Here is a 22,715-nt window from a genome sequence, read left to right on the forward strand (position 1 = left end):
AGCTGTCTGCCATCGTGAAGGCTTGTCTTCCAAAAATTTTGAAATTGCTTCGGTACCTGCCTTTAAAAATGCTAAACATATTGGCCTGGGAGATGGCAGGGGGAGCTATGCAGTAGGTAGTAGTTTGTAAGGAACCAGTGGTAAGAAAAATGCCTCCTCTGGGCCCAGGAGCAGAGAGAAGAATGCAGAAGAAAATAAAAACCAGTATGCTTCTCCAATTTTAAACATTTAATAGTGCACTTATTGAGTATATTCTGTACAGACATCTATAGCAAGTTAAACATCTTCCTTTCTCTCATGTAGATCATAGTCATGTAAAGCACATTTACAATAGAAAACATACTTGAGGTACAAAAACCCAAAAAGAATATCTGAGGTATAAATACAGGTATATTTTAAATAATCTTTATCATGCTTTATCTATGTTTGACAGTACACTGTGGGCAAGTATACATGTTTACAATAGAATGGTATGTACAACATACAATTTTACAAATTCAAAAGTGTTTGATGTAGAGGAATATACAAGGTTTTCCTACTCATGAGGAACATTGTTACTGGAAGTACTACATTATTTGCCATAATAAAAAAATCTTCATCAAAAAGCTTAAAATAATACTGACAATGGTAACAAAGTCTCAGTCAAAATTCCATCTTGCAACTCATTCATACCCTAGCCACAAAATACATTTATCACTTAATACTGCACCTTGAAAGCAAATCTTTACCTTTACAGTAAAACCTACAGAAAAACACCTTTCCAGAGGACCTCAAGACTTCCTACAGTTCATACAAGTTGATTCTCAAGGTGGGGGGAATATCCCAAAGGGTTTAAAATCCAACAAAACCCAAGACAAAACCCCACCCTCCTCTCTGCCCCCATATATAACCCTCTAAACTGCTCACATGCAGGTTCTGTTCGTGGTAACGTGCAGCTTTTAGGAAAACTGGCAAAGGAGGGAGGGAAAGGGAGAGAGCCCGTGCGACTCCTCCTAGTCACCTCACCCAACCTGCTGCTGCTGGAGTCCTGCCACCTCCCAGCAGGGCAACTGCAGTGTTGACTTTTTCCTCTTGAGCCATTAGAACACAGTAAAATATATAAAAGTTCATTAAAACACGTGTAGTTAACACAGGTAGGAGTAAAAGCAACAAACATTTTTTGGCAAATTAACAACTGACATTACCGGCTCTCTTCACCATTGCATAAACGTTTCATTTCTAAGCTGCTACGTTGCTCAAAAAATATATTTACTTAAAATTGCTATAGAATTGCTAATCACTCCTAAAAGATCGTCTGGCTAAGGAGTGAACCGTAATCGGAGCAAGCCTCTTGTAACATCTGCTTAGGGTTTTTAACAAGGCTAGAGCTGAGGAAAATGCAGAACTGGCACATGGGAAGGATGGCTACTCCTGGTCCACAGGGGAGTCCCATTCTAGGTTGAACTGCATCCAGCATACTAAAATCCATTCTGGTTGCCTATCAGTGTACCAGACACATTTCAAGTTCGACTTCTGCTATCCTTTCAACCATTAAACACACTCATTCACACTTTAATCTCTGTGCAAACCTTTCTCTGCTTATCTCAGTGAGAACACACATTGAAGAGTACCAACTATTCCAGTGGATACACCAGTCCCTCAACGCACTACAAATAAAATGACATGGGTATGTACATAGAGCTAAGTATTTCACATGGGAATGATGAGCCTTCACCATATTTCATAATATATTTTGCATTTAAAGAATTTTGCTTCTCAGAAGCAATTCAAACCAGCTAATAGTACAATATTTTTATTTTTTTTTTTCTTTTTGCACAGTCCTCCTATGTATTCCAGTCGAGGCCTACACTATAGACCTTACACAGACAGGAAGCAGCTTTAAAGTGTATGGTATGGCCACAGTCCTATAGTAATGCTCACAGTCAAGTTCTCATGCTGTCATCCCTTCACGACAAGACTTGCAGATGGTATGCTGGTCTGGTCTGCAGCGGACGAGCCTCAGTTTTAGATAATGTCTACGTTGCTGAGGTCTGGAGCGCATGGCTGTTCCTCTTCAGTAGTCACCTGGATTTTACTTCCTTGCTTTCAAGATTCTGATGAGTGAAAGAGTCTCGTATCTTAACGACTTCCGATGCACACAAGTGTCCAAAAGACTTGGCGTACCAGTCTGGCATGTGGCCCCTGATGCGTGGAGAAAAAGATAGTGATGACGTAGGCACCAGTACCTTTGCATGCATTTTCTTAGTCAGAATCAAATGCACATCTAGCTGGTTAAAAGCCCGAGTAGGAAATCTCCTTATTACTGCTTATTGCTCAGTTCAGACTTACTATTATATAGACTTGCTCAAAACCAAGTTTGCTGCTGTGAGGAAAAGTTATAAGAAGTTTTGTGAGAACTTGGTCCTGTTTACTAACTTTATTAACATTAAAATGTACTTGCATTCAAATACATCTGTCAGAGGAAAGGGTGGGATTATATACCAGTAGCTATGGTGGAGCCCATACTGGAGGCTTCCAGTGCAATGAACCACACCTGCTGACAGGTGTGCGCTGAGGCCAATTTCCTGTGACAGCTGAGAGACCTGTGTGAATGCCTTTGAGAAGTACATACTACTGGCCAAGCTAAAGCCTGTTGAACTGCCTAAATTCTGTGCTGACGACACGGAAGCTATACAAGAAAAGTTACGACCCCAGAAAGACAAAGTGGAAATTCGTACCTTAAATCAATTCTGCACATGTAGGTAAGTTTAGATTTTCCTGACCCGCAGGGCTCAATCAGATACCTAGACAGAAGCACATTGACTCTAACGCCTGCCACTGGAGCACGGTCATGGTCCACTGAGGTTGCTAAAAGCACACAAGCTCCTTTGGGGAAGTTTGTCCTCCATGTTCTAAGGAAAAAGAAGAAAAAAAAATAGTCTCATCTTTGACAAAAAGTAATTCAAACATCTAATAAGACTTCAAAACATACACAAGCAGATATTCACCTATATAACTTACATTCCACAGAAACTGCAGGCAAGGTTGCTATATGCGTAGGATATAAACACCATCGCCTATAAAAGTCTTACCTTAAGACTACGAAGTCCCTGGCTGGGTGAGGTGCCATGCTGTTCTGGACATACTGGTATATATCCGTCTGGCTATCCAAAGGTTCGATTACTTTTGAATCTATAAGATCTTCATCCCAAAGATGCTGCTCTTTAAGTAAACGATTTAAAACGTCCTCTGGAGTAGCTGGGATTTCAATGGTAGTTTTCCATAACCGGAGTGGGGGACCTTCGCATACCTGGGCAAAAACAGCACAAAGTCCTCAGTTTTACTCTTCTTTACGCTTTCTTTTCCTTTCCATTTTAGTGTTGGCTAAATACAGCAAATTAAATACATACACAAATACATGTATATATTGTACTAAGCTTGTCGTAAGCTCAGACTAAGGTTGTTTTCCTAACAGCTAATGGCATCTGCACGCTGAATTCCAATTTATTTTTAAGCTACAGTTACCTTCTCCAGTATGGGCTGCTATTAAATTGTGATGCTACAGAAAAGTACAATGATTTTCCACGTTTACTTTTTAAATATCTTAAATCTCATTGAAACAGTTTTCAGTTCTCATTGAAACAGTGCAAGATTAGAGTGGGAAACTTCTTTCCTACTGCCTGCATAGTGACAGTGCTTGGAGGCTTCACTCAGCCTGTCAAGGCTTTGCATGTGGGAGTGAAGGTGTGTAAACGCAACACAGCGAACATTCCTGGGCTGGATAAACAGAAGAACACAAATCAGTGCACGTTAGTGGACTACTGCTGAAAGACATGTTGTTTTCAGACGTGTGCGACTATGTCAAAAGACTAAGGTGTTTTTTTGTTTTTTTTTCTTAAATCTATCTGCAAAGTAAAGGTGTGCACTGAACCTTCTGTGATATCCCATGTCAAAAGCCTGCTTGTGTTAGAGAAGATGAGCTAAAACCCTGAGCTGTGGCGTGAGTGACAGGGTCCATACCTTCTTGTAGGCCAGCTCTGCTTGCTCTGAGGTGGAGCAGCTGACCCAGCCTTTAAACTTCTCTTTCATCTCCTTGAGCAAGTCGTCCACGCAGTCCTGGAGGTAGCAGTGGTAGTCGGAAGGCTCGGTGGTGCTGCTGCCGCCCCGGAGCTCCTCCAGGCTGAGGGGACGCAGGTCCTGCTCCGTGTACGAGTTCCGGCCCCTGCTCATTTCTTCGGGTATCTGAGGGGTGACAAGGGTGAAAATCATCCTCTTGCAGCTCTCCCCCCCAAATCACAGAGTTAGCCTAGCAGCTTGACAGCCACGGAAAGATGGCTACACTAGTTTTGCAAATGGTGGGATGCATATATGTCAGCTCAAGCACTCAGTGTGAAGAAATGCCAAAATTAAGTTTGTGAGTTTCATTTAACTCAAATTTTTTTTTTTTTTTATGGGGTGTCTTATTTTTTTCTGTGGAGTATCTCTTTTTGCTACGTAACTCAGTACAGCACGGTTTATCCTGTGGACTGAACGAAGGAGGGGTCAGTTGTCAGCTGCAAGAAAAGAGACAGGCATCTCTTCAGCTGTGGGCTCTGAAAGGATTCGATGACAGTGAGGAAAACCAGGACCCAAGACTTGTTTGGTTCTCCGTCCCGGGCCCTAGAAGGAGCATGCTTTAGTTCCTACAGACCCTTCAAGACAGACCCTTCCTACAGACAGACGGTCTGACACTGTCATGTTCCAGGATGCTTTTGTGGCCTAGTCTTGCTGCCTCTTGGGAATTTAAGTATAAAACAAGAACTGAAATTCCTGGAAATAGCTTCTTGCTTTGTAATTAGAGCTAAAGTTCACAGATCCTCATGGATGCACAACAAGAGCTTGAAAACATGTTTCACATGCAGTTTGGATGCAATAAAAATGTCCCAAATCCCACAACTGCCTCATGACTTCTGAGCGCCAGTGCCAACAAAACAACTATCTTTTCTTCTGGCACCACTTCTAATTCATGTATGCACCCAGATCAGGATGAAAAGTTTTTTAAAAAGCTATTTATCACGTATTAAACTTTACTAAAATAAAGAGATGTTCCTAGCTTTCCATTATACAGCAGATGTAAGACATGTTGGCCAATATTCCACCCATCAGTTTTGCAAATAGGTGTTTTACCTGAAAGAGCTTCTTGCATTCAGCGATCATATGAGCTAGTCCTTGGGTTGCAGCCAGATTTTCATTTAGGTCTTTCTGATCGGGTTTTCCCAGGCTTGGTTTTCTTTGCATCACCCTTCACGGGGGAAAAGAACACACACACACACCAATCCAGTTATTTAATGCAGAGCAAGAAAGACGCTTGGTAAGAAAACCGCAGGATTCCCAAATCTGCTGGTGATGTAGAGCACTGCTGCCTGGGACCAAATCCTGGTATAGTCTTAACGACTTTTCTCGCTACTCTCTCTAAACTTTTTTTTGCCACCCCCCCCGTTTCTGCCTTCTTATGAACTTGCTTATGTTTTAACAAATCTCTAACAGAAGGTAGGATCCCATAACTGTTCTACACCCCGTGCCCTCGGAGGTGTCCGAGGTGATCACAACTGGTAGGGTCAACGCTAGACCGTGCCTGCTGCACATCACGGCTAGCCATGGTGCGGGACTAGTAGCAACGAGCCCTGCTCCCCAGACACCTACCTGGGGGAAGAATTCTCTCTTTTGAGAGTGTTTAAGTGGAAGAGGGAAGGTGCTAAGCAGACGGCCAGGTTTGTTGGTGTCATCTGGTTTTCCTTCACTGCAGCTGTGACATCACTCAGGAAATAGAGAAGAATCTGGAGGACCTCCCTGTTCTCATCGGGTAGAAGCATAATGGCAGCCTTGATAGCCTGGAGACGCTGATCCTTTGGCACATCTGCATAATATTAGTAATTCTCTCATCAGCCCATTGATTTTCCACACACACAGCATGAATACATCCCAAAGCAAACTCTGGCTTCAAATATTTGACTCCAGTTTGAAGTGATTTCCTTCAGGATGCATACCATTCGTAGGAAACATGAAGGAATTTTTTTTTAACCCGCTAGTTTAACTACCCTCAGCTATTTCCTGCCTCACAAGAAATGCAAGCAAGAAGAAGTTGTGCCTAGGCCAGAGTTAATTTTAGATTTAATTTCAACAGCTACATGCTCCCGCAGATGCACTAAAATGACAGAAGCCTGGAGTCAGGCAGTGAACAAGAAAACAGTCCAGCCAATTTAGACATTCTTTGGCTTTCAAAGAAATTCAAAACATGAACACATTTTAGAATAGGTGAATTAATTAAATAAATTGGCTGGCAAACCTTTTCAACAATGATGTCATAAAATATCCAGAAAGTGCTTTAGCAAACACAGAGGGTTGCTTTATTAAGCAGATCATTCAAAGTCATGCAGTGGAAAAAGAAAGTCAACGCTGTGAAGCCCCATACCATTAAACAGCTCCTTGGTTACTAACAACAAACAGCCATTGGAAAAATTTGACGTGTGTCTTTACATAAGGCCCTCTCCTCCAAACTTGAAGGGAACAAAAAATGAAATAACCCAGGCCAGATCTGCTTCGTATAAAGGGATTTTCAATGAGCCATCTCTGAAGACAACATCAGAGACGGAGTCCTGGAGAAATTTATATCATCATTAGCACCACACCACCCTCGCTGCGTGTCTCCTAAATATCTGGTTAGCACCACGTGTGTTAATTGGTATTTGCTTTGGGCTTCAGCAACTTTGTACGGCTAGCAGGCGAGTTTGGAAACCAATTTTAAGCAAAAAATCCACTGTTTTTCACACTCTCCCCTCAATCAGCTCAAAGCACATCTAAGCCACGTGTGGACAATTCCAGCGCGCAGCCTGGCGTGTAACACTAAAGCAAAGGGAAATTTTGTCCTTTGCAGGGAAGCAAAATTTACAGCTGCTTTAAGGCTCTTTGCTTTACACAGAGATAATACTTCCCGACCACCTCTGCGGATTCCTCAGACCTACCGCCTGCGAAAGGAAAGGAACAGATACTTCTGCAGTGCTCTGTCAAACTTTTTCTGGCACTAAACCCACAGAGAGTTGCTGTTTAATATGCATGGAAGCTTAGAGTCTGATTAATGTTCTCCATAAACCTTCTTGGGAATCCAAACACACGCACAGAAAAATGTGTGCACTGAAATAACAGTATGTATGTTTTTAATTTAAACTCTCCCTTCTACCTGAAGGGACAGTTTGAAGGAAGTTCCTGTAACCTTCTCGTGACCATCATCATAAGGAAGGCACAAAATACAGCAAGGGCTCAAAGGTGGTGTTTTTGCAGTTGAGTTCTATTCTAGCTATGCTACCATGGGGAGAGAGCTATGGTGGTGTTAGGGAGAGAAACCACAGGATCAGCGAGGTGCCCATAGCGCATCAATCAGTTTGGAACCCCAGGAATACTTCAAAAAGCTTTGGAGTTTTGGTCGCCAAACACAAATTCAGCTTTGGCCATTTTATAAAGTAAATGCATTCCCAATGAAACAATGTTGAAGAAAACTTTTGAAAGACAATGCGATTTTTGGAAAGATCCAGCACAAAATTACCATCTATACAGAACTCAATTTATCTAGCTCCCAAAAATGTCTCCCTTGCTGGAGTTGAACCTGCCATCTCAGAAAGATTAAGTATTTCTTTTCACCTGCATTGATAAACTCCATTTTTGATGTGATTTATTCTAAGCGCTTTCTGTTTAACTATAAGTAAAGTAGCTACCAGTCAGCAACAGAAAAGCTCTCAACTTAAAGGTTGTTTTCAAAAATTGTGGTGAAGGATAGAAGAACATGAATTATAAGAAAACAGAAATTTTTTTGGCATCCTTGCTCTTACAAAAAATCTCAGTAATTTAGTGGATTTCAATCCCCTCGAAAGCCCCAAACTCTGTTTGTGTAGTGTTTTCACAGCTCCCCTACCCAGCCACATCAGACGTGGCTTATTTTCAAACCGTAATATCTAGTATCCTCAGAGAAGAGAGGAAACTTTATAGCAAGTGATGGAGGATTTATATGTGTTCCGAAACTACAGGGAAAGATGAAATGAAAAGAACTTGTACTATAAGCTGTTATACAACTGGAACACCAAAAATCAGTTCTTTATGAAGCAGCCTGAAGAAAGGCAAAGACCAACATATGCAATGTGTAGTGCCCAGAGGAGTAGTATTAGAAAGTTCCACCCTTGCTAACACAAATGACCATTTGCCCTCTAGCCATAGAAATCTCAGTACTTACATTGGTATATCTGTAAGAAGGTCTCGGAGAGTTTGTTGGTCATGAGAGGCTCAGGGAGATCACGGAAGAATTGCTTTAACATGTCTGCTACATCGTAAGCAGACTGGCCTTCGTAGTTGACGCTGTCTGTTGAACTCTCATTCATTTGACGCAAAGCCTGAATTCTTGATTTGACTCCAGACTTCCTAAACAGTCCAACCTAAATATATATGAAAAGGTTGTTCAGCCTGGAGAAGAGAAGGCTTCAAGGAGACCTCACAGCAGCCTTCCAGTACCTAAAAGGGGCCTACAGGAGAGATGGGGAGGGACTCTTTATCAGGGAGTGGAACACCAGGATGAGGGGGACAGTTTTAAACTGAAAAAGGGGAGATTTAGATTAGACACAAGGAAAAAATTCTTTACTGTGAGGGTGGTGAGGCACTGGAACAGGTTGCCCAGGGAAGTTGTGGATGCCCCATCCCTGGAGGTGCTCAAGGCCAGGCTGGATGGGGCCTTGAGCAACCTGGTCTGGTGGGAGGTGTCCCTGACCATGGCAGGGGGGGTGGAACTGGATGATCTTTAAGGTTCCTTCCAACCCGAATCATTCTATGATTCTATGATTTACAAGAGGCCAAAAAATTTGAAATATAAGTATGCTCTTTAGCTTCTTATGTATGGGTTGTAATTCCATGCAAAACTTTCCTTGCGTTAATTATCTGTTTTGTCCTGTTTTGAGTCTACTTTTTCAGTCTGAACCCGGAACGATAAAAATTAATGGAAGTGCTGGAAGAGCTTTGGATGCTGCGTGGGTGTGGGATGAGCGTAGAGAAAACCCCACCTGATCCAGGCAGTGGTTGCGGAGGTACCGCATGGCTTGCTGAATGCTCTGCGGAAGAGGCTGCCCTGTGCGCTGGACGTTGACTTGCAGCGGTACTCCAAACACGTTTCGGTCCTTGTAGTCCGGCACCTTTATCCTCTTCATAAACTTTGGTACTGCCCTATTTAAGCAAAGGGAACGACAAAATTAAATTAAAGCTCTGTTGACCCTTTATCTTATGTATTTTCAGTAATTCAGAAATTCAGTGAAAATAAGTGAAACATTATAGTAAAATGAAAAGTAGCGACAGTATAAATTAGCTAATACCTTCATGGACAGAAAACAGTGTTTCTCTAAGAGAAAGGCTTGACATTTGGGGCAGTATGCTGCCTGTAAGTATTAATGTGGTGCTGCTCCATCAATATTAGTAGGACAAAAGCTACAGGGTAAAACTGCAGGGGCCAGATTGAATTGCAAAAGACTCAAAATAAATCCTGCGGTCAGTGACCCCTTATAACACTGCCTCTTTAGGTTTCGGAAAAGATGGGCATTTGAACAATGAGCTTTTGTATGTCAACTACTTGTTCTGCAAAGTCCTCAAACTGGGTCCACCACCCACCAGTGTGCATAACAGCAGGAAACTGATGTAATACATTTGAGTTTGTCAGCTAAAAACTTCAGCTCTATAAACAACCCCTTTGAGGGACCCCCCTCCTTGTCAGCCAGTGACTGTTGTTACCCCCACCTCCCACTCCAGTTTCAATGAGAGGCCTTTCCATCTGCTTATGACTCCAAGGAAAAAGTGACTAAACACAAAAGAATGATTTACCCCCAGGTCCCCAAGAATATTGGTTTCATAAAGGGGGGGGGAAAAAAAAAGCGCCTTTAAAATGTGAAAATATTGAGATCATTTTCCTAAACAAGGAGAAAAGCTAATGTCCAGTGCAACAACTAGTAGGGCACAGTAGCACTGGAAAACAGGGGGACCTATTTAACATTTCAATATACAGTGCAGCTATACAAACAGTGCATTAGATTTACAGCTGACTAATCTGTTACACAGTAAAACAGAACCAATTTGTATTGCCATATAGTTAAGTTTAGGACATTATTGATATATGCATGAATAATACTCGCTTTGTCAAAAAACATGCCAATGGAATGTGAAAAAACACATTGCGATCTCCGCCGAGAATCTGAAGCATGCAGGGATAACTGGTCAATACTTATTTCTGTCTTTCAGAACAAACAACTTCTGTATTTAGAAAGGCTGACATAATAACAGCCTTTGAACAGGAGGTACTTTGATGCTGAAGCTAAATACCCTCTATGACTCCTGGGGAAGGGAGGAGGCTGGCCTGTGGTAGGGAGAAGAAAAATTTTATTACGTCTTTTGCATCCTGAAGGTTACACAGGCTGCACTGCAGATACAATAATAAAAGAGCTTTCCATTTCATTCTTCTGACAAAAAACATTCAAACACCTGGCCCCAGCAGAAATTGCTGCCTACAAAAAACTCCTGTGGTTTTCCCGATCTTTCCTTTTTACCCCCCTTGTCTTTTTTTTGCAAGTTAACTGGGTTTATAGTGGTGGATTTATTGTGCTTTAAAGAGTTTTTGGCTAATGAGACACTAGTACTAAAGAAAAATTACATTATTTAATGACATAACTACATCGAGAAACTAATGCGAACGTTTCAGAATAAGCGAAGAAAAGCAAGCCTCTGAAGATCTACTGAGGTTTGTGCCACCGCTCGCCAACTGCCTCAATCACCAACCAGTCCTTCTTTAGCTATGGACAGCGGACACCTTCCTGCACAGAAAGCTGGCCTGTACTTCATTGCTTTTATTTCCTCACATGCCCCCGTGAACATACTTCTCGAGCCTCATAAGATTACACTTACGTAAAGGGTTAGTGATTTTAGCCCTGTCTTAGGAAACCACAAATCACTGTCGGCACGGGCCGGAGGAAGAAGTGCAAATATGGAAAAAGAGGGAGGGAGGGATTCATCGCATCTTTCCGAAAGTCGCCGAGGGCCAGCGCAACTGTCGTGCTCGTGGAGCTGGCCTGTCTACACATGGCACGGTGCCCTTACCAGCTGAAGCCGTGCTTGTTGGAAGGCGTGTACTTCTCCAGGAGAGCGGTCAGCTTCAGGAGGGAGTACTTCTGCAGCAGGTTCATCTGGGCCACCGACTGGCAGTTGATCTGCAGCGACGCCGAGCTGAGGCTGGGCCGGTGGGAGCTCTGGAAGCTGTGCCACCTCAGCCTGTGCCTGCGGAGAAGATGAGGGGACAGAGCAAGGACCCGTCACTGAAACGTCTCTCCAAGATTCCTGCAGGAGTTGCCGCAAAACTACTGCTGAGCTCCCTGCCCTTGGCAGCCACTGTCTTCCAAGATTTCACATGCAGCACGTGGAGGTGCTTCAGATGGGAACACGCACCCTGGGCTGACCCACAGCCCAGCGTTAGCTACACGCTCTCACCCTATCAGATGTCCTCCAAGGGCTCCACCACCCCTTTTCAGAAGCCCTTTCAGTATCAAGGCAGTGGGAATCAAAAAACTCTATTAAGAAAAAAGGGCCCAAATTTTTAAGACGCATCAAATGGGAACTAAGCACTTCTAAAAGTCCCATTAAATTTATACAAGCACCTATAGGCGACTAAATGACAGGAGAAACCAGGCCCTAAATGATTTGCACCACTTTTAAAGGAAAACTGGAAACAAAGCTAGAAGGAGTTCAACTCCTTGCTCTACTCACACTACAAAAATACAGTCATTCATCCCATGGTTAAAACTCCCAACAGAAACTGGGAGGCCACTGGAGCTCCCCCAGTTCCCCACTGTGCTACAGCGATCAAGGGAAAGTAAACAAATCTCATTTTCCCTGCAGATTTAATGCCCTAGCACACTATTAAGAAACAGCCTGCTACTGAAAAGCGCAATTTTTTTGAAATGGTCTAAAAAGTCAAGGCTTTTACTACATGCTGACACAAACCAGACCATACTTACACTGCTTCTCCAAGCCAATTTAAAAAGTGAATAATCCTACTTGAGGTCCCTCTCCCTCCCACACACCACTTCAGTTTGAAGAATCACCATCCCCCAAAACTGCCTTAACACTGTTCCTGACACTGACTTGCTGAGAGGGCTGTTTTTCAATGATGACCCAGGCTGAACATACAAACATAGAGCTACCAAGTGTGGGAATCACTCATCTAACACACATACTTCCTTTGCTTATAATTGTTCTGGGAGGTGATGGGAACCACACGTGTGTGCCTGAATGGCCACAACTTCTATTGCACTTTAACTGAGTGTGGTGCAGCCGCTATCATAGAATCACAGAATGGTTAGACTCTGAAGGGACCTTAAAGACCATCTAGTTCCAGCCCCCCTGCCATGGTCAGGGACACCTCCCACCAGACCAGGTTGCTCAAAGCCCCATCCAGCCTGGCCTTGGGCACTTCCAGGGATGGGGCAGCCACAGCTTCTCTGGGCAACCTGTTCCAGCGTTCAGTGTTCACCACCCTCATAGTGAAAAATTTCTTCCTGATATCTACCCTCTTCTAGTTTGAAGCCATCACCCCTCATCCTATCACTTGTAAAAAAGGCATACTATAGAGCCACTCATGTTGGAGGGGACCTCATCGGGGGCCACCCCAAATCCCAATGCTCATGATCTCACCTGCTGGACCGCGTCAGCGATGCGCCCACCCCAGAGTCCCTCCTGTCCTGCATCACTGAGGGCTCTTCTGTTTCGTTCAGCGAATTCCCTGTACTGTCAAGGTCACTCGGTGTTGTTCGGTCGTTATCTACATCGAGGTGGATCTGCTTTGGAGAGGAAGGACACGGGGAGATGGAGTCGAGCGCCGAGTCGGAGTCCCCTTCATCTGAGAACTTCTCTGACCACTGGTTTACTATTCTCTGCATCCCTTTGACGTGGTACAGGATGTCGTCTAGTTCTGGGAATATGTCTTCATTTTCAAGGTCGGCCAGGTCGCTCGTACTGGAATACAGGATGGAGCCTGGCACGTTGTCGTAAATACTCAGGCGGCTGCTCACTGAGCTGGAGGAGTTTCGCCTTTTCCCCATGCCCAGCTCTTTGGAGCTGTCGCCGCTGTTTTCCCTCCGGAGGGCGAGATGGCCATGCCCATGGAAACTCCCTGTCCTCCAGTTCACAGAGGCATTGCTTTCCGTTGGGGAGAAGTTGCCATTGGAGAGTGCTTTAGGAAAAGTGCCGGGCTTATGATCTTCGGGGATAAAAAACACTGTGTCTTCTGCAAAGCTTCCCCGGTTCTTGAAGTTCTGCTCCATCACGTCGCTGAACGTGGACTGGTTGAAGGGGTCAAAGCCTTCCAGGTACATGCCCACCCTTTTGTTGTACGCACTGAGGCTGCGTGTTCGTGTCACGGGGCTGGGTGTGCTGACGGCACTGCTCGTCTCAGACTGACTACTGCTGCTGCTGGTCTGGGTGGAATTGGAGACGCTCCTCTTTCGTACCATGGGGAGGCTGATGTGATTGCCGTTGAGGGCAGAAATCTCCACGCAGTTAAGTTGTTTCAGTTTATCTTCATCCATGCCCTCCTGCAGGATGGGACCGCTAATAATAAGGCCGAGCTTTGAGGGAGCTTTGCTCTTGCCATGGTGAGAGCTCTTGATTTTCAGGCTCTCCATTCTCTTGAGCAGGCTCTTTGTTTTGGACTTGGCGTTCTTCTCATTGGCTTTTGTGTTGAAGCTGAAGCTATTCAGCTCCCTGGGTGAGGGCAGGCTGCTGAATGAGTCATCATTTGCTACGAAATTGCTGGATGAGCAAACGCTCACGACCGAGTTTGTCCTGGTGGTGGATGCCTCGCTCTGCAGGGTTGGTTGGTGGCTGCTGGTGCTGCTGATGCTCAGAATGGAAGCCACCTCCTGGCGTTCGCTGAGGTCTGTGAGCACACTCTCATGGCTTGCCGCGTTAGTGAGGTGAGGAGTTTCCGGGGAAGGAGTATTCAAGTCCGGTTTTGGAGGGAACACATCGAACTCTTCAAGCCTCGACCACCTCTTGCTGTCCCTCTGAAAAGTCCATTTGCCACTTATTGCACAAGGTTCATCTTCATCTGAATCTTCGCTCTGCAAGGAAGAAGAACCCTGAAAGTACTGCTTGCAAACTGCCAGAAAGGCAAAGGCGGTTGCATTTAAATACAATGCCTGCTAAACTGCTTTAAGCACGACCTTGTTCTCACTGAATTTAAAGTGAAAACAGTCTTTTACTTCAGGGAGAGGAAGATTAGGCCATAAAGCCTGTCGCAGGAAAAGATAACACGGGGGAGGCAATATATTTTAACAGTTTTTAAATACAAAAGATATACGCTTTGTAAAAAGAAACAAACAATACAATCTGCTTTAAATTGCTCTTTTCTAAAAACCCTAGTATCCATAGACTTTTAATTAATTGGTCACAGCGGATAGCCCTCAGATCAATGGAAATTCCTGGCATGCATAAAATTTTAAACTGGAGTCAGTCGGGGGTTGGGGTCCCTCTGGACTCTCTCCAAAGCTACACTCTGTTGATAGTGGCTGTGTGTTTATACTCCTCTTTGCAATTACGAGAAGTTTCTCATACGTTCCGAACTGCAGCTGCTTAACTCCTTACCCGTTCGGGAAGCCTCAACGCTCCCCTCGCTGTGACTAATGAGACAGCGAAAGAAACTCTTGCACTGCAAGCGTGTGATGCCTCCAGGCTCTTACCTGGTCCACTCTTCCTCCCACCACGGGCCAGCAGCTAACATTTTAAGAATGTCCTGTGAAGTTTCTACTTCAGTCTCGCTCCAGGCTAACTTTAACACTCGTAGATAGCGAGCGGCAAGAGCTCCCTGACAGTATAGCACGTAAAGTAAATTGTAAATAACATCTCCACTGATGATGTTTGATGTATGAGTAATGCCTGGGGGCACAATTACACCTACATCACTTACGCCTGCAATCTTTTCATCTAAATACTGGAAGGGAATGATCCTGGGACTTTTTGGAAGACATATTTGGTTTTCCAAATACCTGGAAAATTTCACATTGGAAGAATAAAGCCAATGAAGATATTTTAATACGACACCAGGAAGCCACAAAGTAACCTTTGGTGTTCAGAGTAGGAAACACTAATTGCCACCCAGCCCCATAAGTTGCACTTCATTTGTTTAGATTGCTTTAATTTAAAAACAAACACACATGCATGCCCCAAACTGTAACTATTTGTGTGCCAGGATCACAAACATTTCTACTCTGAAAAACAAGTAAATTATACATATTTCAAGTATTTTATTTATGCATACTTTAGCTCCCGATTCTCTCCTAGTTTTTTTTTTTAATAGCACATTTCATCACCTCAGCAAAGTAGGTGAAACACCATATATATTTTTCATAACCAAATACACATGGGACACAGAACAAGTGTCATTTACTTTGTTTCCGAACTACTGCAAGCTACTTCTGGCCAGGACTCAGATGAAAACCTAAAAGGGCTGGCTTGCTTATTTCAAGTTTTCAGGAGGTAAAAAGTCACCTGAAACCACCAATGGATAATAATGATCGTTTGGTGGTGAATGCGATTTGACTGGAAAAAAAGGAGCAGTAAAGTGATCTTAATTTGCAAAGAGGTCAATGCAAACATATGTTTCTGTCAACACAATTTTTCCCTAGTGTTAAAAAGCTTTAAAGGTTAAGTATTGATTTTAATGAAGCCAACAACAAAAGAGAATGGGATCCAAGTCCATCTGCCAGAACATGGGCGGTGAATGAAAATCAGGAAGGACTGAAACAAAAGGTAACATCCAGACTCCGGAAGATCTGGAAGATCTGGGGTTTGGACCTGAAGCCGCGTCTGGTCTGACCTCTAATAGCAATACTGATCATTCCAGTGTTAACAAGGCTCAGGAACAAGGAGGAGGAATCTTCTGGTGGTCATAAACAGCAATCCAGCTGTCTACTCCTACTTAAAGAGTTCCTATATGTGCTGCCTCAGAGTGTTATCTTCTGGAGCTGGGATGCCGTTTCCAACATACCACAAACAGATAGGGAAAGAGGGGATTAATTCCTGGTAAACAACCTTGGAGCATTTGTATGCATTCTTGCTAAGGGTAGGGCAGCATCGTATTGCCTTAGCTCAGTCGTCTTTATCTGCAGTTGTCATATCCCAGGGGACGGTATCAACCACTGATCCCTCCTAGGACACACACATAGTTTTAAGAGAGCTATTGAGTGGTACCTTACCAGCAAAACCCAGCAACCCCGCTTTCTGTTGGCACTGCCTTACTGGAATTACAGCAGGTGATCTCTTATTTCTCACCACTCTCCACAGGGATCCTGAAGATTCAGGAAACATTTCTAATTCCCGCTGAGCTCCCTAGAAACACGCCAACTTTCTAACAAGGTAGCTGATGTACTCTGTAAATATTTTGCTTTAATTTTGAGCGATGTAATTAAAAACCAAGGAAACAATGTGCCCAATCCTGCAAAAGGTTGGCCCTTTCCTTTGTAGGCCAAGTCCAACTGATCCTGTCTACATCAGAATAAAATAATACAGTTCTAACGTGATGGCAAACAACCAAAACTGTGAATGAAGATGATGCCAAAGACGATGTTCTATGGTTTAGGTCAGCTCGTCGTGGCTGGTCAGGACCTCCTTCATCAAGCCTACTTTTTACAATCCTGCCCGAGGGTAGGTAATAAGCTACAACTGGGACGACCTCACTGGCAGGCAGGGAAGTCCAGTGCCTTTCAGACTGGGAGCAGCATCCTGAGGAAGAGTCAGCCAGACAAATAACCTTTACCTGCAGCCAAGCCCCACAGTTTTCTCTCAGGGAGAACACAAAATGAAACGTAAGCAGAGTTTTGACTGCGTATCCTTGCCAGGTTCTACTCAGGTGTCGTCCTAGACTGCAGCTCAGCAATCTGCTAGATGTCTTCTTCAGTTTTATTAACATACAATGCCATAAGAGAAGATGTTAAAGGAACTTACCCTTTTCCTGTGAGGACTAATTTCTAGCTTCATCACTGCACATTTGTTTAAAGTATTTAACCGCCTGCAAAGCAAAGGAAACCACGTTAAGAGAAAACTCCAGTGTTTTGACACAGGCTACTCCAGTTCAAAAGCTTTTTTGAAAGGCTGTCCCCAAACTGCTTTGCATACAAATAGCCACAAGCAGAGTTTCAATTAGAGCCCTAATTATACTTAACCATTAACCCATTACATTTAGCTGTATTCTAACTTCAGAGGGAGGGATGCCTATTTGTCACAATTACATGAATCAAAGTAAAGAGAAGTGAATGGAAACTTAGACTTAGTTGAGAAGTGCATTAATCCAATGAATTGTAGTAACTGCATTTGTTTAAACAGCAGACATCCGAACCCCAAAGCAATGAATCTCAACAGACTGAAAATAAGCGAAAAGGCTTCTTTTTTTGACACTGTGTACGTGTGCCCACGTGAAACAGCACACTGCTTTAAAATGGTACTTTATAATCTAAAATCTCCCAGAGGAAAACTTATTTTCCACTTATTTTCAGGCGTCTATTTTGTTTGCGAACAATGATTATTTTCAATGCAGTCCTGGAACAAGACAACTTGTCAGTTTAAAAACAACAACAAAAAAAATGACAAAGAAACGCAACCTGATTTTCCCTTCCTAAACTGAAAGCTTCTTTTATAAATAAGAACGTTGTTGTAAACGGCTAAAATTTAAACAAAAAAATAAATTGCTGCAGCAACAATAGTTAACCAGCCTTCTTGTGAAACGTGACAGCAGGCTGGATGCATGTAAAGAAGTACCGCATGAATGTCTATAAGCATCCCTCTATTCCCTGATGAGCTTGTGATCCGGCAGGGATCCCTAAAACAAAAGACAAAATAAGTGCAGGCTGCTGTGGTCTCCTCCTGCCCTTCTCCCAGCCCTCGCCTCCCCAGAAACCACTCCAGGGACACGGCTCAGCTGAAATCCACACTGGTAAAGCGTGGTTAGAGAAACGCTGGTGCTACGGCAAAGCCAAGGGCAGGCAGGGGCTGGGGGTGATGCAGGAGGTGGAAAAGCTGAAGCAGCAGCTTCATGGAAGGGACGGTTTGGTCCCTTGTGTTAATACTTCCACTTGTGAGGCTGCACTGTGGGCTGGATGAGGAGACTCGCCCAGCTGAAAACTAATTCTTTCAATACTTTGTTGGGTTGAATTTCTCCCAGTTCATTTCCCTGACCTGCATGAAGAGGTGGCGGCAGGGGAGCCGAGCCGCCCCCTTTTCCTTCAGCATGACCGCAGCCCAAATTCAACAGCAGCAGAACTGAGCTTTAAAAAGCCTAATTCATTCTGAAGGAAGTTGTATAATTTTCAAATAATTCGTTTGAGCAAAGTGTAAGGAAGAGGCTGCATCAGCAGCTTTGAAAAACTAAAAAACAAAAAGAAATGCTGACTTGTTGCTTCGGATGAGTCTTTTCAGATTCATAAAACTTGTAACTTGAATCTAGAAAATGTGTGCACAGGAAGAATTACTAGTTTCCTCTGTTTCCTCTCTCCTTTTATGCACAGGATTGGTTGCAGATGGTATTTACACAGGGCTTGATCCTGAGGCCATCAAAGAAAATGGAAAAGCTCCTACTGGTGCTTTTGCTGCCGTCGTGAAGTTAAAAAAGAAAAAAAAAAGGCAGTTTGATCTATAATTAGACCCAGCCACAACACAGCAGAAAAGAGGAGAAATAGGAAGAATTGCCATGGGTCAGATAGTAAGGCAGTGGCAGGTTAAGAAAGTTACCCAGATCTCTCTATTTTCATCTTTGCTCTGACTTCAAATGGCAGAAGGGTCAGTCCTCCTGGCTGCAGCGGGTGAGCACATGCACCAGTCCAATGAATTTCAGAGGAATTTTATTTTATTTACAGCATGGGTGAAGGGTGAACATCCCACCTACGCGCTACACAACAAAAAAAATGGTATTTTGGTTTTTAAGAGGCCACACAGCAGCAGAAAGCCACCTCCCGCTCTCTGCTATAAAAACATTCTCCTCTCAAACTTCTGGACCTCAAGACCAGGGAATATTAAACTGGTTTCAGTTCTATATTGTGTAATAATTTACAAATTTCACAGTGTGGTAACCTTTGACTTATGCAGAGAGAAGTTATCACCGAATCCCTGTATCAAGCTTTATCTAGCTCCAGCCTGTCTGACCGCTAATAAAGACGATCTCTGATTTCACAAAGATTACATCCCCAGACTTTTCTCCTACTCAAATTAAAGCCTTGAAATAGGTGGAAAAGGGTAGAGCAAAGACCTCCGTTTCCACAGAGGGTGTTTAAGAAAAAAAATCCCCCAGTGCACACCTCACAAAAATGAGTAGAAGGCAAGATAAGGTAACCCCCAATGAGCGAGGTTAAATACAATAGCAGTGAGGCAAATAAAGGCTCTGTTACACATCTGACATGATTTCATCACAAAACCAGTTTCCCTTTTAAAACCTAAATGCTCCGCAGCAACTGCCTCAGGTCTGCAACTTTCATTATATACATCACACATCCTGCTTTAACTTCTGCTCGAGTTCAGCAGTGCCTGGTTCCTTGAGCTATAGGACGCCAAAAACACAGTACAATCTGCAACACCGCCTTCCAAACACATCACCGGGGCTGCAAAGCTAAACTTGCAAAGTTGAGGCTTTGCCAGGATGAGACTGGATGGGGCTTTGAGCAACCTGCTCTAGTGGGAGGTGTCCTTGCCCATGGCAGAGGGGTGGAACTAGATGATCTTTAAGGTCCCTTCCGTTCTAACCATTCTACGATTCTTTCATACAACTTTCATTAACCTTCACTTCACCTATGCTTTGCAATACCTTTCAAGCACATAAGCACACATTCATTTTCTACAGATCTTCTCATCAAATCTGCGCCCGCTAATAAACTGCAATTTTCTCTTCTGGCTCTGGACCTTCTTCTGTGGTAATTCCATTCCCAGGTATAAATTCAACTTATCATTTCCCTACTGACAGTCAGCAGGTCCGCCTCATTCTTTAGCTCCGTCTTATTCTGCCCAAACCTGTCTCAGTGACACCTTTATGAGGACAAGATGGGAGACGGAGGGACAGGGCAGGATTGCTTCCGACAGCACTTTCAGCCACTTTCCCTCTCCAGCTATCACAGTCTCAATTTCTACAATGCCTCCTACGCCGGCCACTTTCTGGATGACAAGATAATATTCTTTCCCATCATTTAGATAAATGCCTTTGAGTCAGGCTTCTCTCTCTACATCTTCACATCCAGATGGTGTCTTACTCCTGTGGAGCATTACATCTCCAAGATGTTACTTTTCCTCACCTTCTATGTATTCCTACCCAGGCTCTTGCCCTCCTTCACCCCAGCTCTGCAAAGTCCTTCTTCCTGAGGGTGCCCAATGCAACAGGACCTGTCTCTCAGCCCCAGCCCCTGAGTCAATCACAGAATGGTAGGGACTGGAAGGAACCTTTGGAGATCATCTTGTCCAACCCTCCTGACAAAGCAGGTTCACCTACAGCAGGCTGGACAGGATCACATCCAGGGGGGATTTGAATATCTGCAGAGAAGCAGACTCCACAACCTCTCTGGGCAGCCTTAAAGTAAAGAAGTTTTTCCTCATATTGAAATGGAATTTCCTGTGTTCTCATTTGTGCCCGTTGCCCCTTGTCCTGTCACTGGGCACCACTGAAAAGAGTTTGACACCTCTTGACACCCACCCTTTAGATATTTATAAGCGGTGATGAGATCCCCTCTCAGTCGTCTCTTCTCCAGGCTAAACAGACCCAGTCCTTTCCTCATAAGAGAGGTGCTCCAGTCCCTTCATCATCTTTGTAGCCCTCCCATGGACTCTCTGCAGTAGTTTCCTGTCATTCTTGAACTGGGGAGCCCAGAACTGGACACAGTACTCCAGATGTGGCCTCACCAGGGCAGAGTAGAGGGGGAAGATGACCTCTCTCACTCTTTTTAATGTGCCCTGGGATACCATTGGCCTTCTTGGCCACAAGGGCACATTGCTGGCTCATGATCAACTTCTTGTCCACCAGGACTCCCAGGTCCCTCTCTGGAGAGCTGCTTTCCAGCAGGTCAACCACTAACCTATACTGGTGCATAGGGTTATTCCTCCCTAGGTCAGGGAGGAATACACTTGCCACAGTTGAGACTGGGCCATATCAGCCCTGAGCTGCAATTACATGGGGAGCCTGAACCTGCCGCACCCACAACAGGAGGCACCGGAGCTTCTCTCAGGAATGAGCAAACGATGCATTTTTCCTAATCTTCTCCTCAGAAATGGCCAAACTAGTTGAGCCTGAACTTCTTTCAAGAAAGGCAGCCCAAACAAGGCATTCGCTATTAAAAACTGCAGTGCGAACTGCTAACTTCAGCTAATTTATAAAATATGGGCTTATAATATGAAGTCTTTGTCAGTCTAAATACCAGTCAGTTCTGCATTGGCTATAGCCCCAGGTAATTCATTCTGCCCTCATAACAGGAGAAAATTCTCATCCCATGCACCCAATAACAGTGGTAGTAATGCAGAATATTAGACTTATGCATCTTAAACTACAATTTCCAACTGGAGTAACTGTATGATCTAGCTTTAAACTTTAAAATATTTTCTTAGCGGATTTAAATTCTTAATTCTTTCTTACAGGGCAAATTCCAGCTCCATTTTACCTGTAACTAATTGATGATACAAGGGCTTTCTTGTCTCACCGCAGAGGACAGCCTCTCCGCTGGCTCCTGGGGTTTATCTGCAGGTTCTAACCTGCAAAGGAGGCCAAGCTCTCTACAAACCAAATTATGTGAGCAGTGAATGCTGCTCATGCCAATCCATTACAACTGATTTCTTGGATGGAGAAGTCCTAATGGTAAAAGATTTAAGAAACCTCTTGCGTAGATAGTGTGGCAGCTTTCTAGCTATGCGAAAGGAGATTAAATAGGATTTCCATCATGGTTTGCTATGTATTTTGTACTTAGCAACAACCTTTCGGGTAAGCATGTTTCAGTACTTAGTTTCATCAGCGCATTATGCAGCCAGTTATCCTCTGGAGATAAATTCTCAGTCATTAATCTACATAAAGTCTTATGAAACCAAGGCCAGCCGTACTGTGCGCAGTCACTACATGAAGCATCCTAGCAAATTAAAGTCATCGCTCTTACACTTTTAACCCTACACTTCATGATAAGATCACTAAATGACATTTCTTAACCATCTATCTTCTACTGTTACCAAGTGCCGTATGTTATCTCTGTAATTCAAGTCTCAACCCACTTTTCACTTAAAATTTTTCAGGAAAATCCTTAATGGGCTGGCTATTGATACCTTTCCATTTAGAAAGGAATTTGGCAAAACATTTACTAATAAGCTGTTTTAAAGTTACATTAGTTTTCCTGCTTCCATTAATAAGATTATTAAACGATAAATTACAATACCGTTCAGATGTAAACTACCATTTAAAATGCTTCAATCTTAAAAAAAATTCCTGTCACTGCGATTTCTACAGTCTTTTAAAAAATGATTTCTTCCCATGCAATAATTAGAACAAGGTAATTAGAACTGCTGGCAGAACACTGTTTTTTATAGATAAAAGCAGACTCTCAGTGTTACCATCCACTGCATACAGTGTGTATTTAGCTCTGTGCTAAAAATGCAAGTTATTCCAAAAGTATTCTGATTTTCAG

At 43.5% G+C, this 22,715-nt stretch overlaps 1 protein-coding gene across 4 annotated transcripts in view; it reads right to left on the reverse strand.

The window, feature by feature from the left end:
• Nucleotides 1-214: 214 nt before the first annotated feature.
• The window catches only part of DLC1 (DLC1 Rho GTPase activating protein), a 218,709-nt gene continuing 196,208 nt past the window's right edge, over nt 215-22,715 (reverse strand). For 3 of the 4 annotated variants that reach the window (XM_074154818.1, XM_074154819.1, XM_074154820.1), the window contains 11 exons: nt 17,029-17,092; nt 12,721-14,147; nt 11,131-11,307; nt 9,057-9,216; nt 8,240-8,438; nt 5,662-5,875; nt 5,146-5,260; nt 4,000-4,221; nt 3,072-3,289; nt 2,718-2,891; nt 215-2,181 (listed from right to left, as the gene is read on the reverse strand). In XM_074154818.1, coding sequence (XP_074010919.1) covers nt 2,061-2,181; nt 2,718-2,891; nt 3,072-3,289; nt 4,000-4,221; nt 5,146-5,260; nt 5,662-5,875; nt 8,240-8,438; nt 9,057-9,216; nt 11,131-11,307; nt 12,721-14,147; nt 17,029-17,092 — 3,091 coding nt within the window. In that variant the 3' untranslated portion in view covers nt 215-2,060. The remainder of the gene's footprint in view (nt 2,182-2,717; nt 2,892-3,071; nt 3,290-3,999; nt 4,222-5,145; nt 5,261-5,661; nt 5,876-8,239; nt 8,439-9,056; nt 9,217-11,130; nt 11,308-12,720; nt 14,148-17,028; nt 17,093-22,715) is intronic. The other variant, XM_074154821.1, reaches the window with a different exon arrangement.

The sequence above is a fragment of the Numenius arquata genome, chromosome 10, assembly GCF_964106895.1.
Source record: "Numenius arquata chromosome 10, bNumArq3.hap1.1, whole genome shotgun sequence".
NCBI lineage: Eukaryota > Metazoa > Chordata > Aves > Charadriiformes > Scolopacidae > Numenius > Numenius arquata.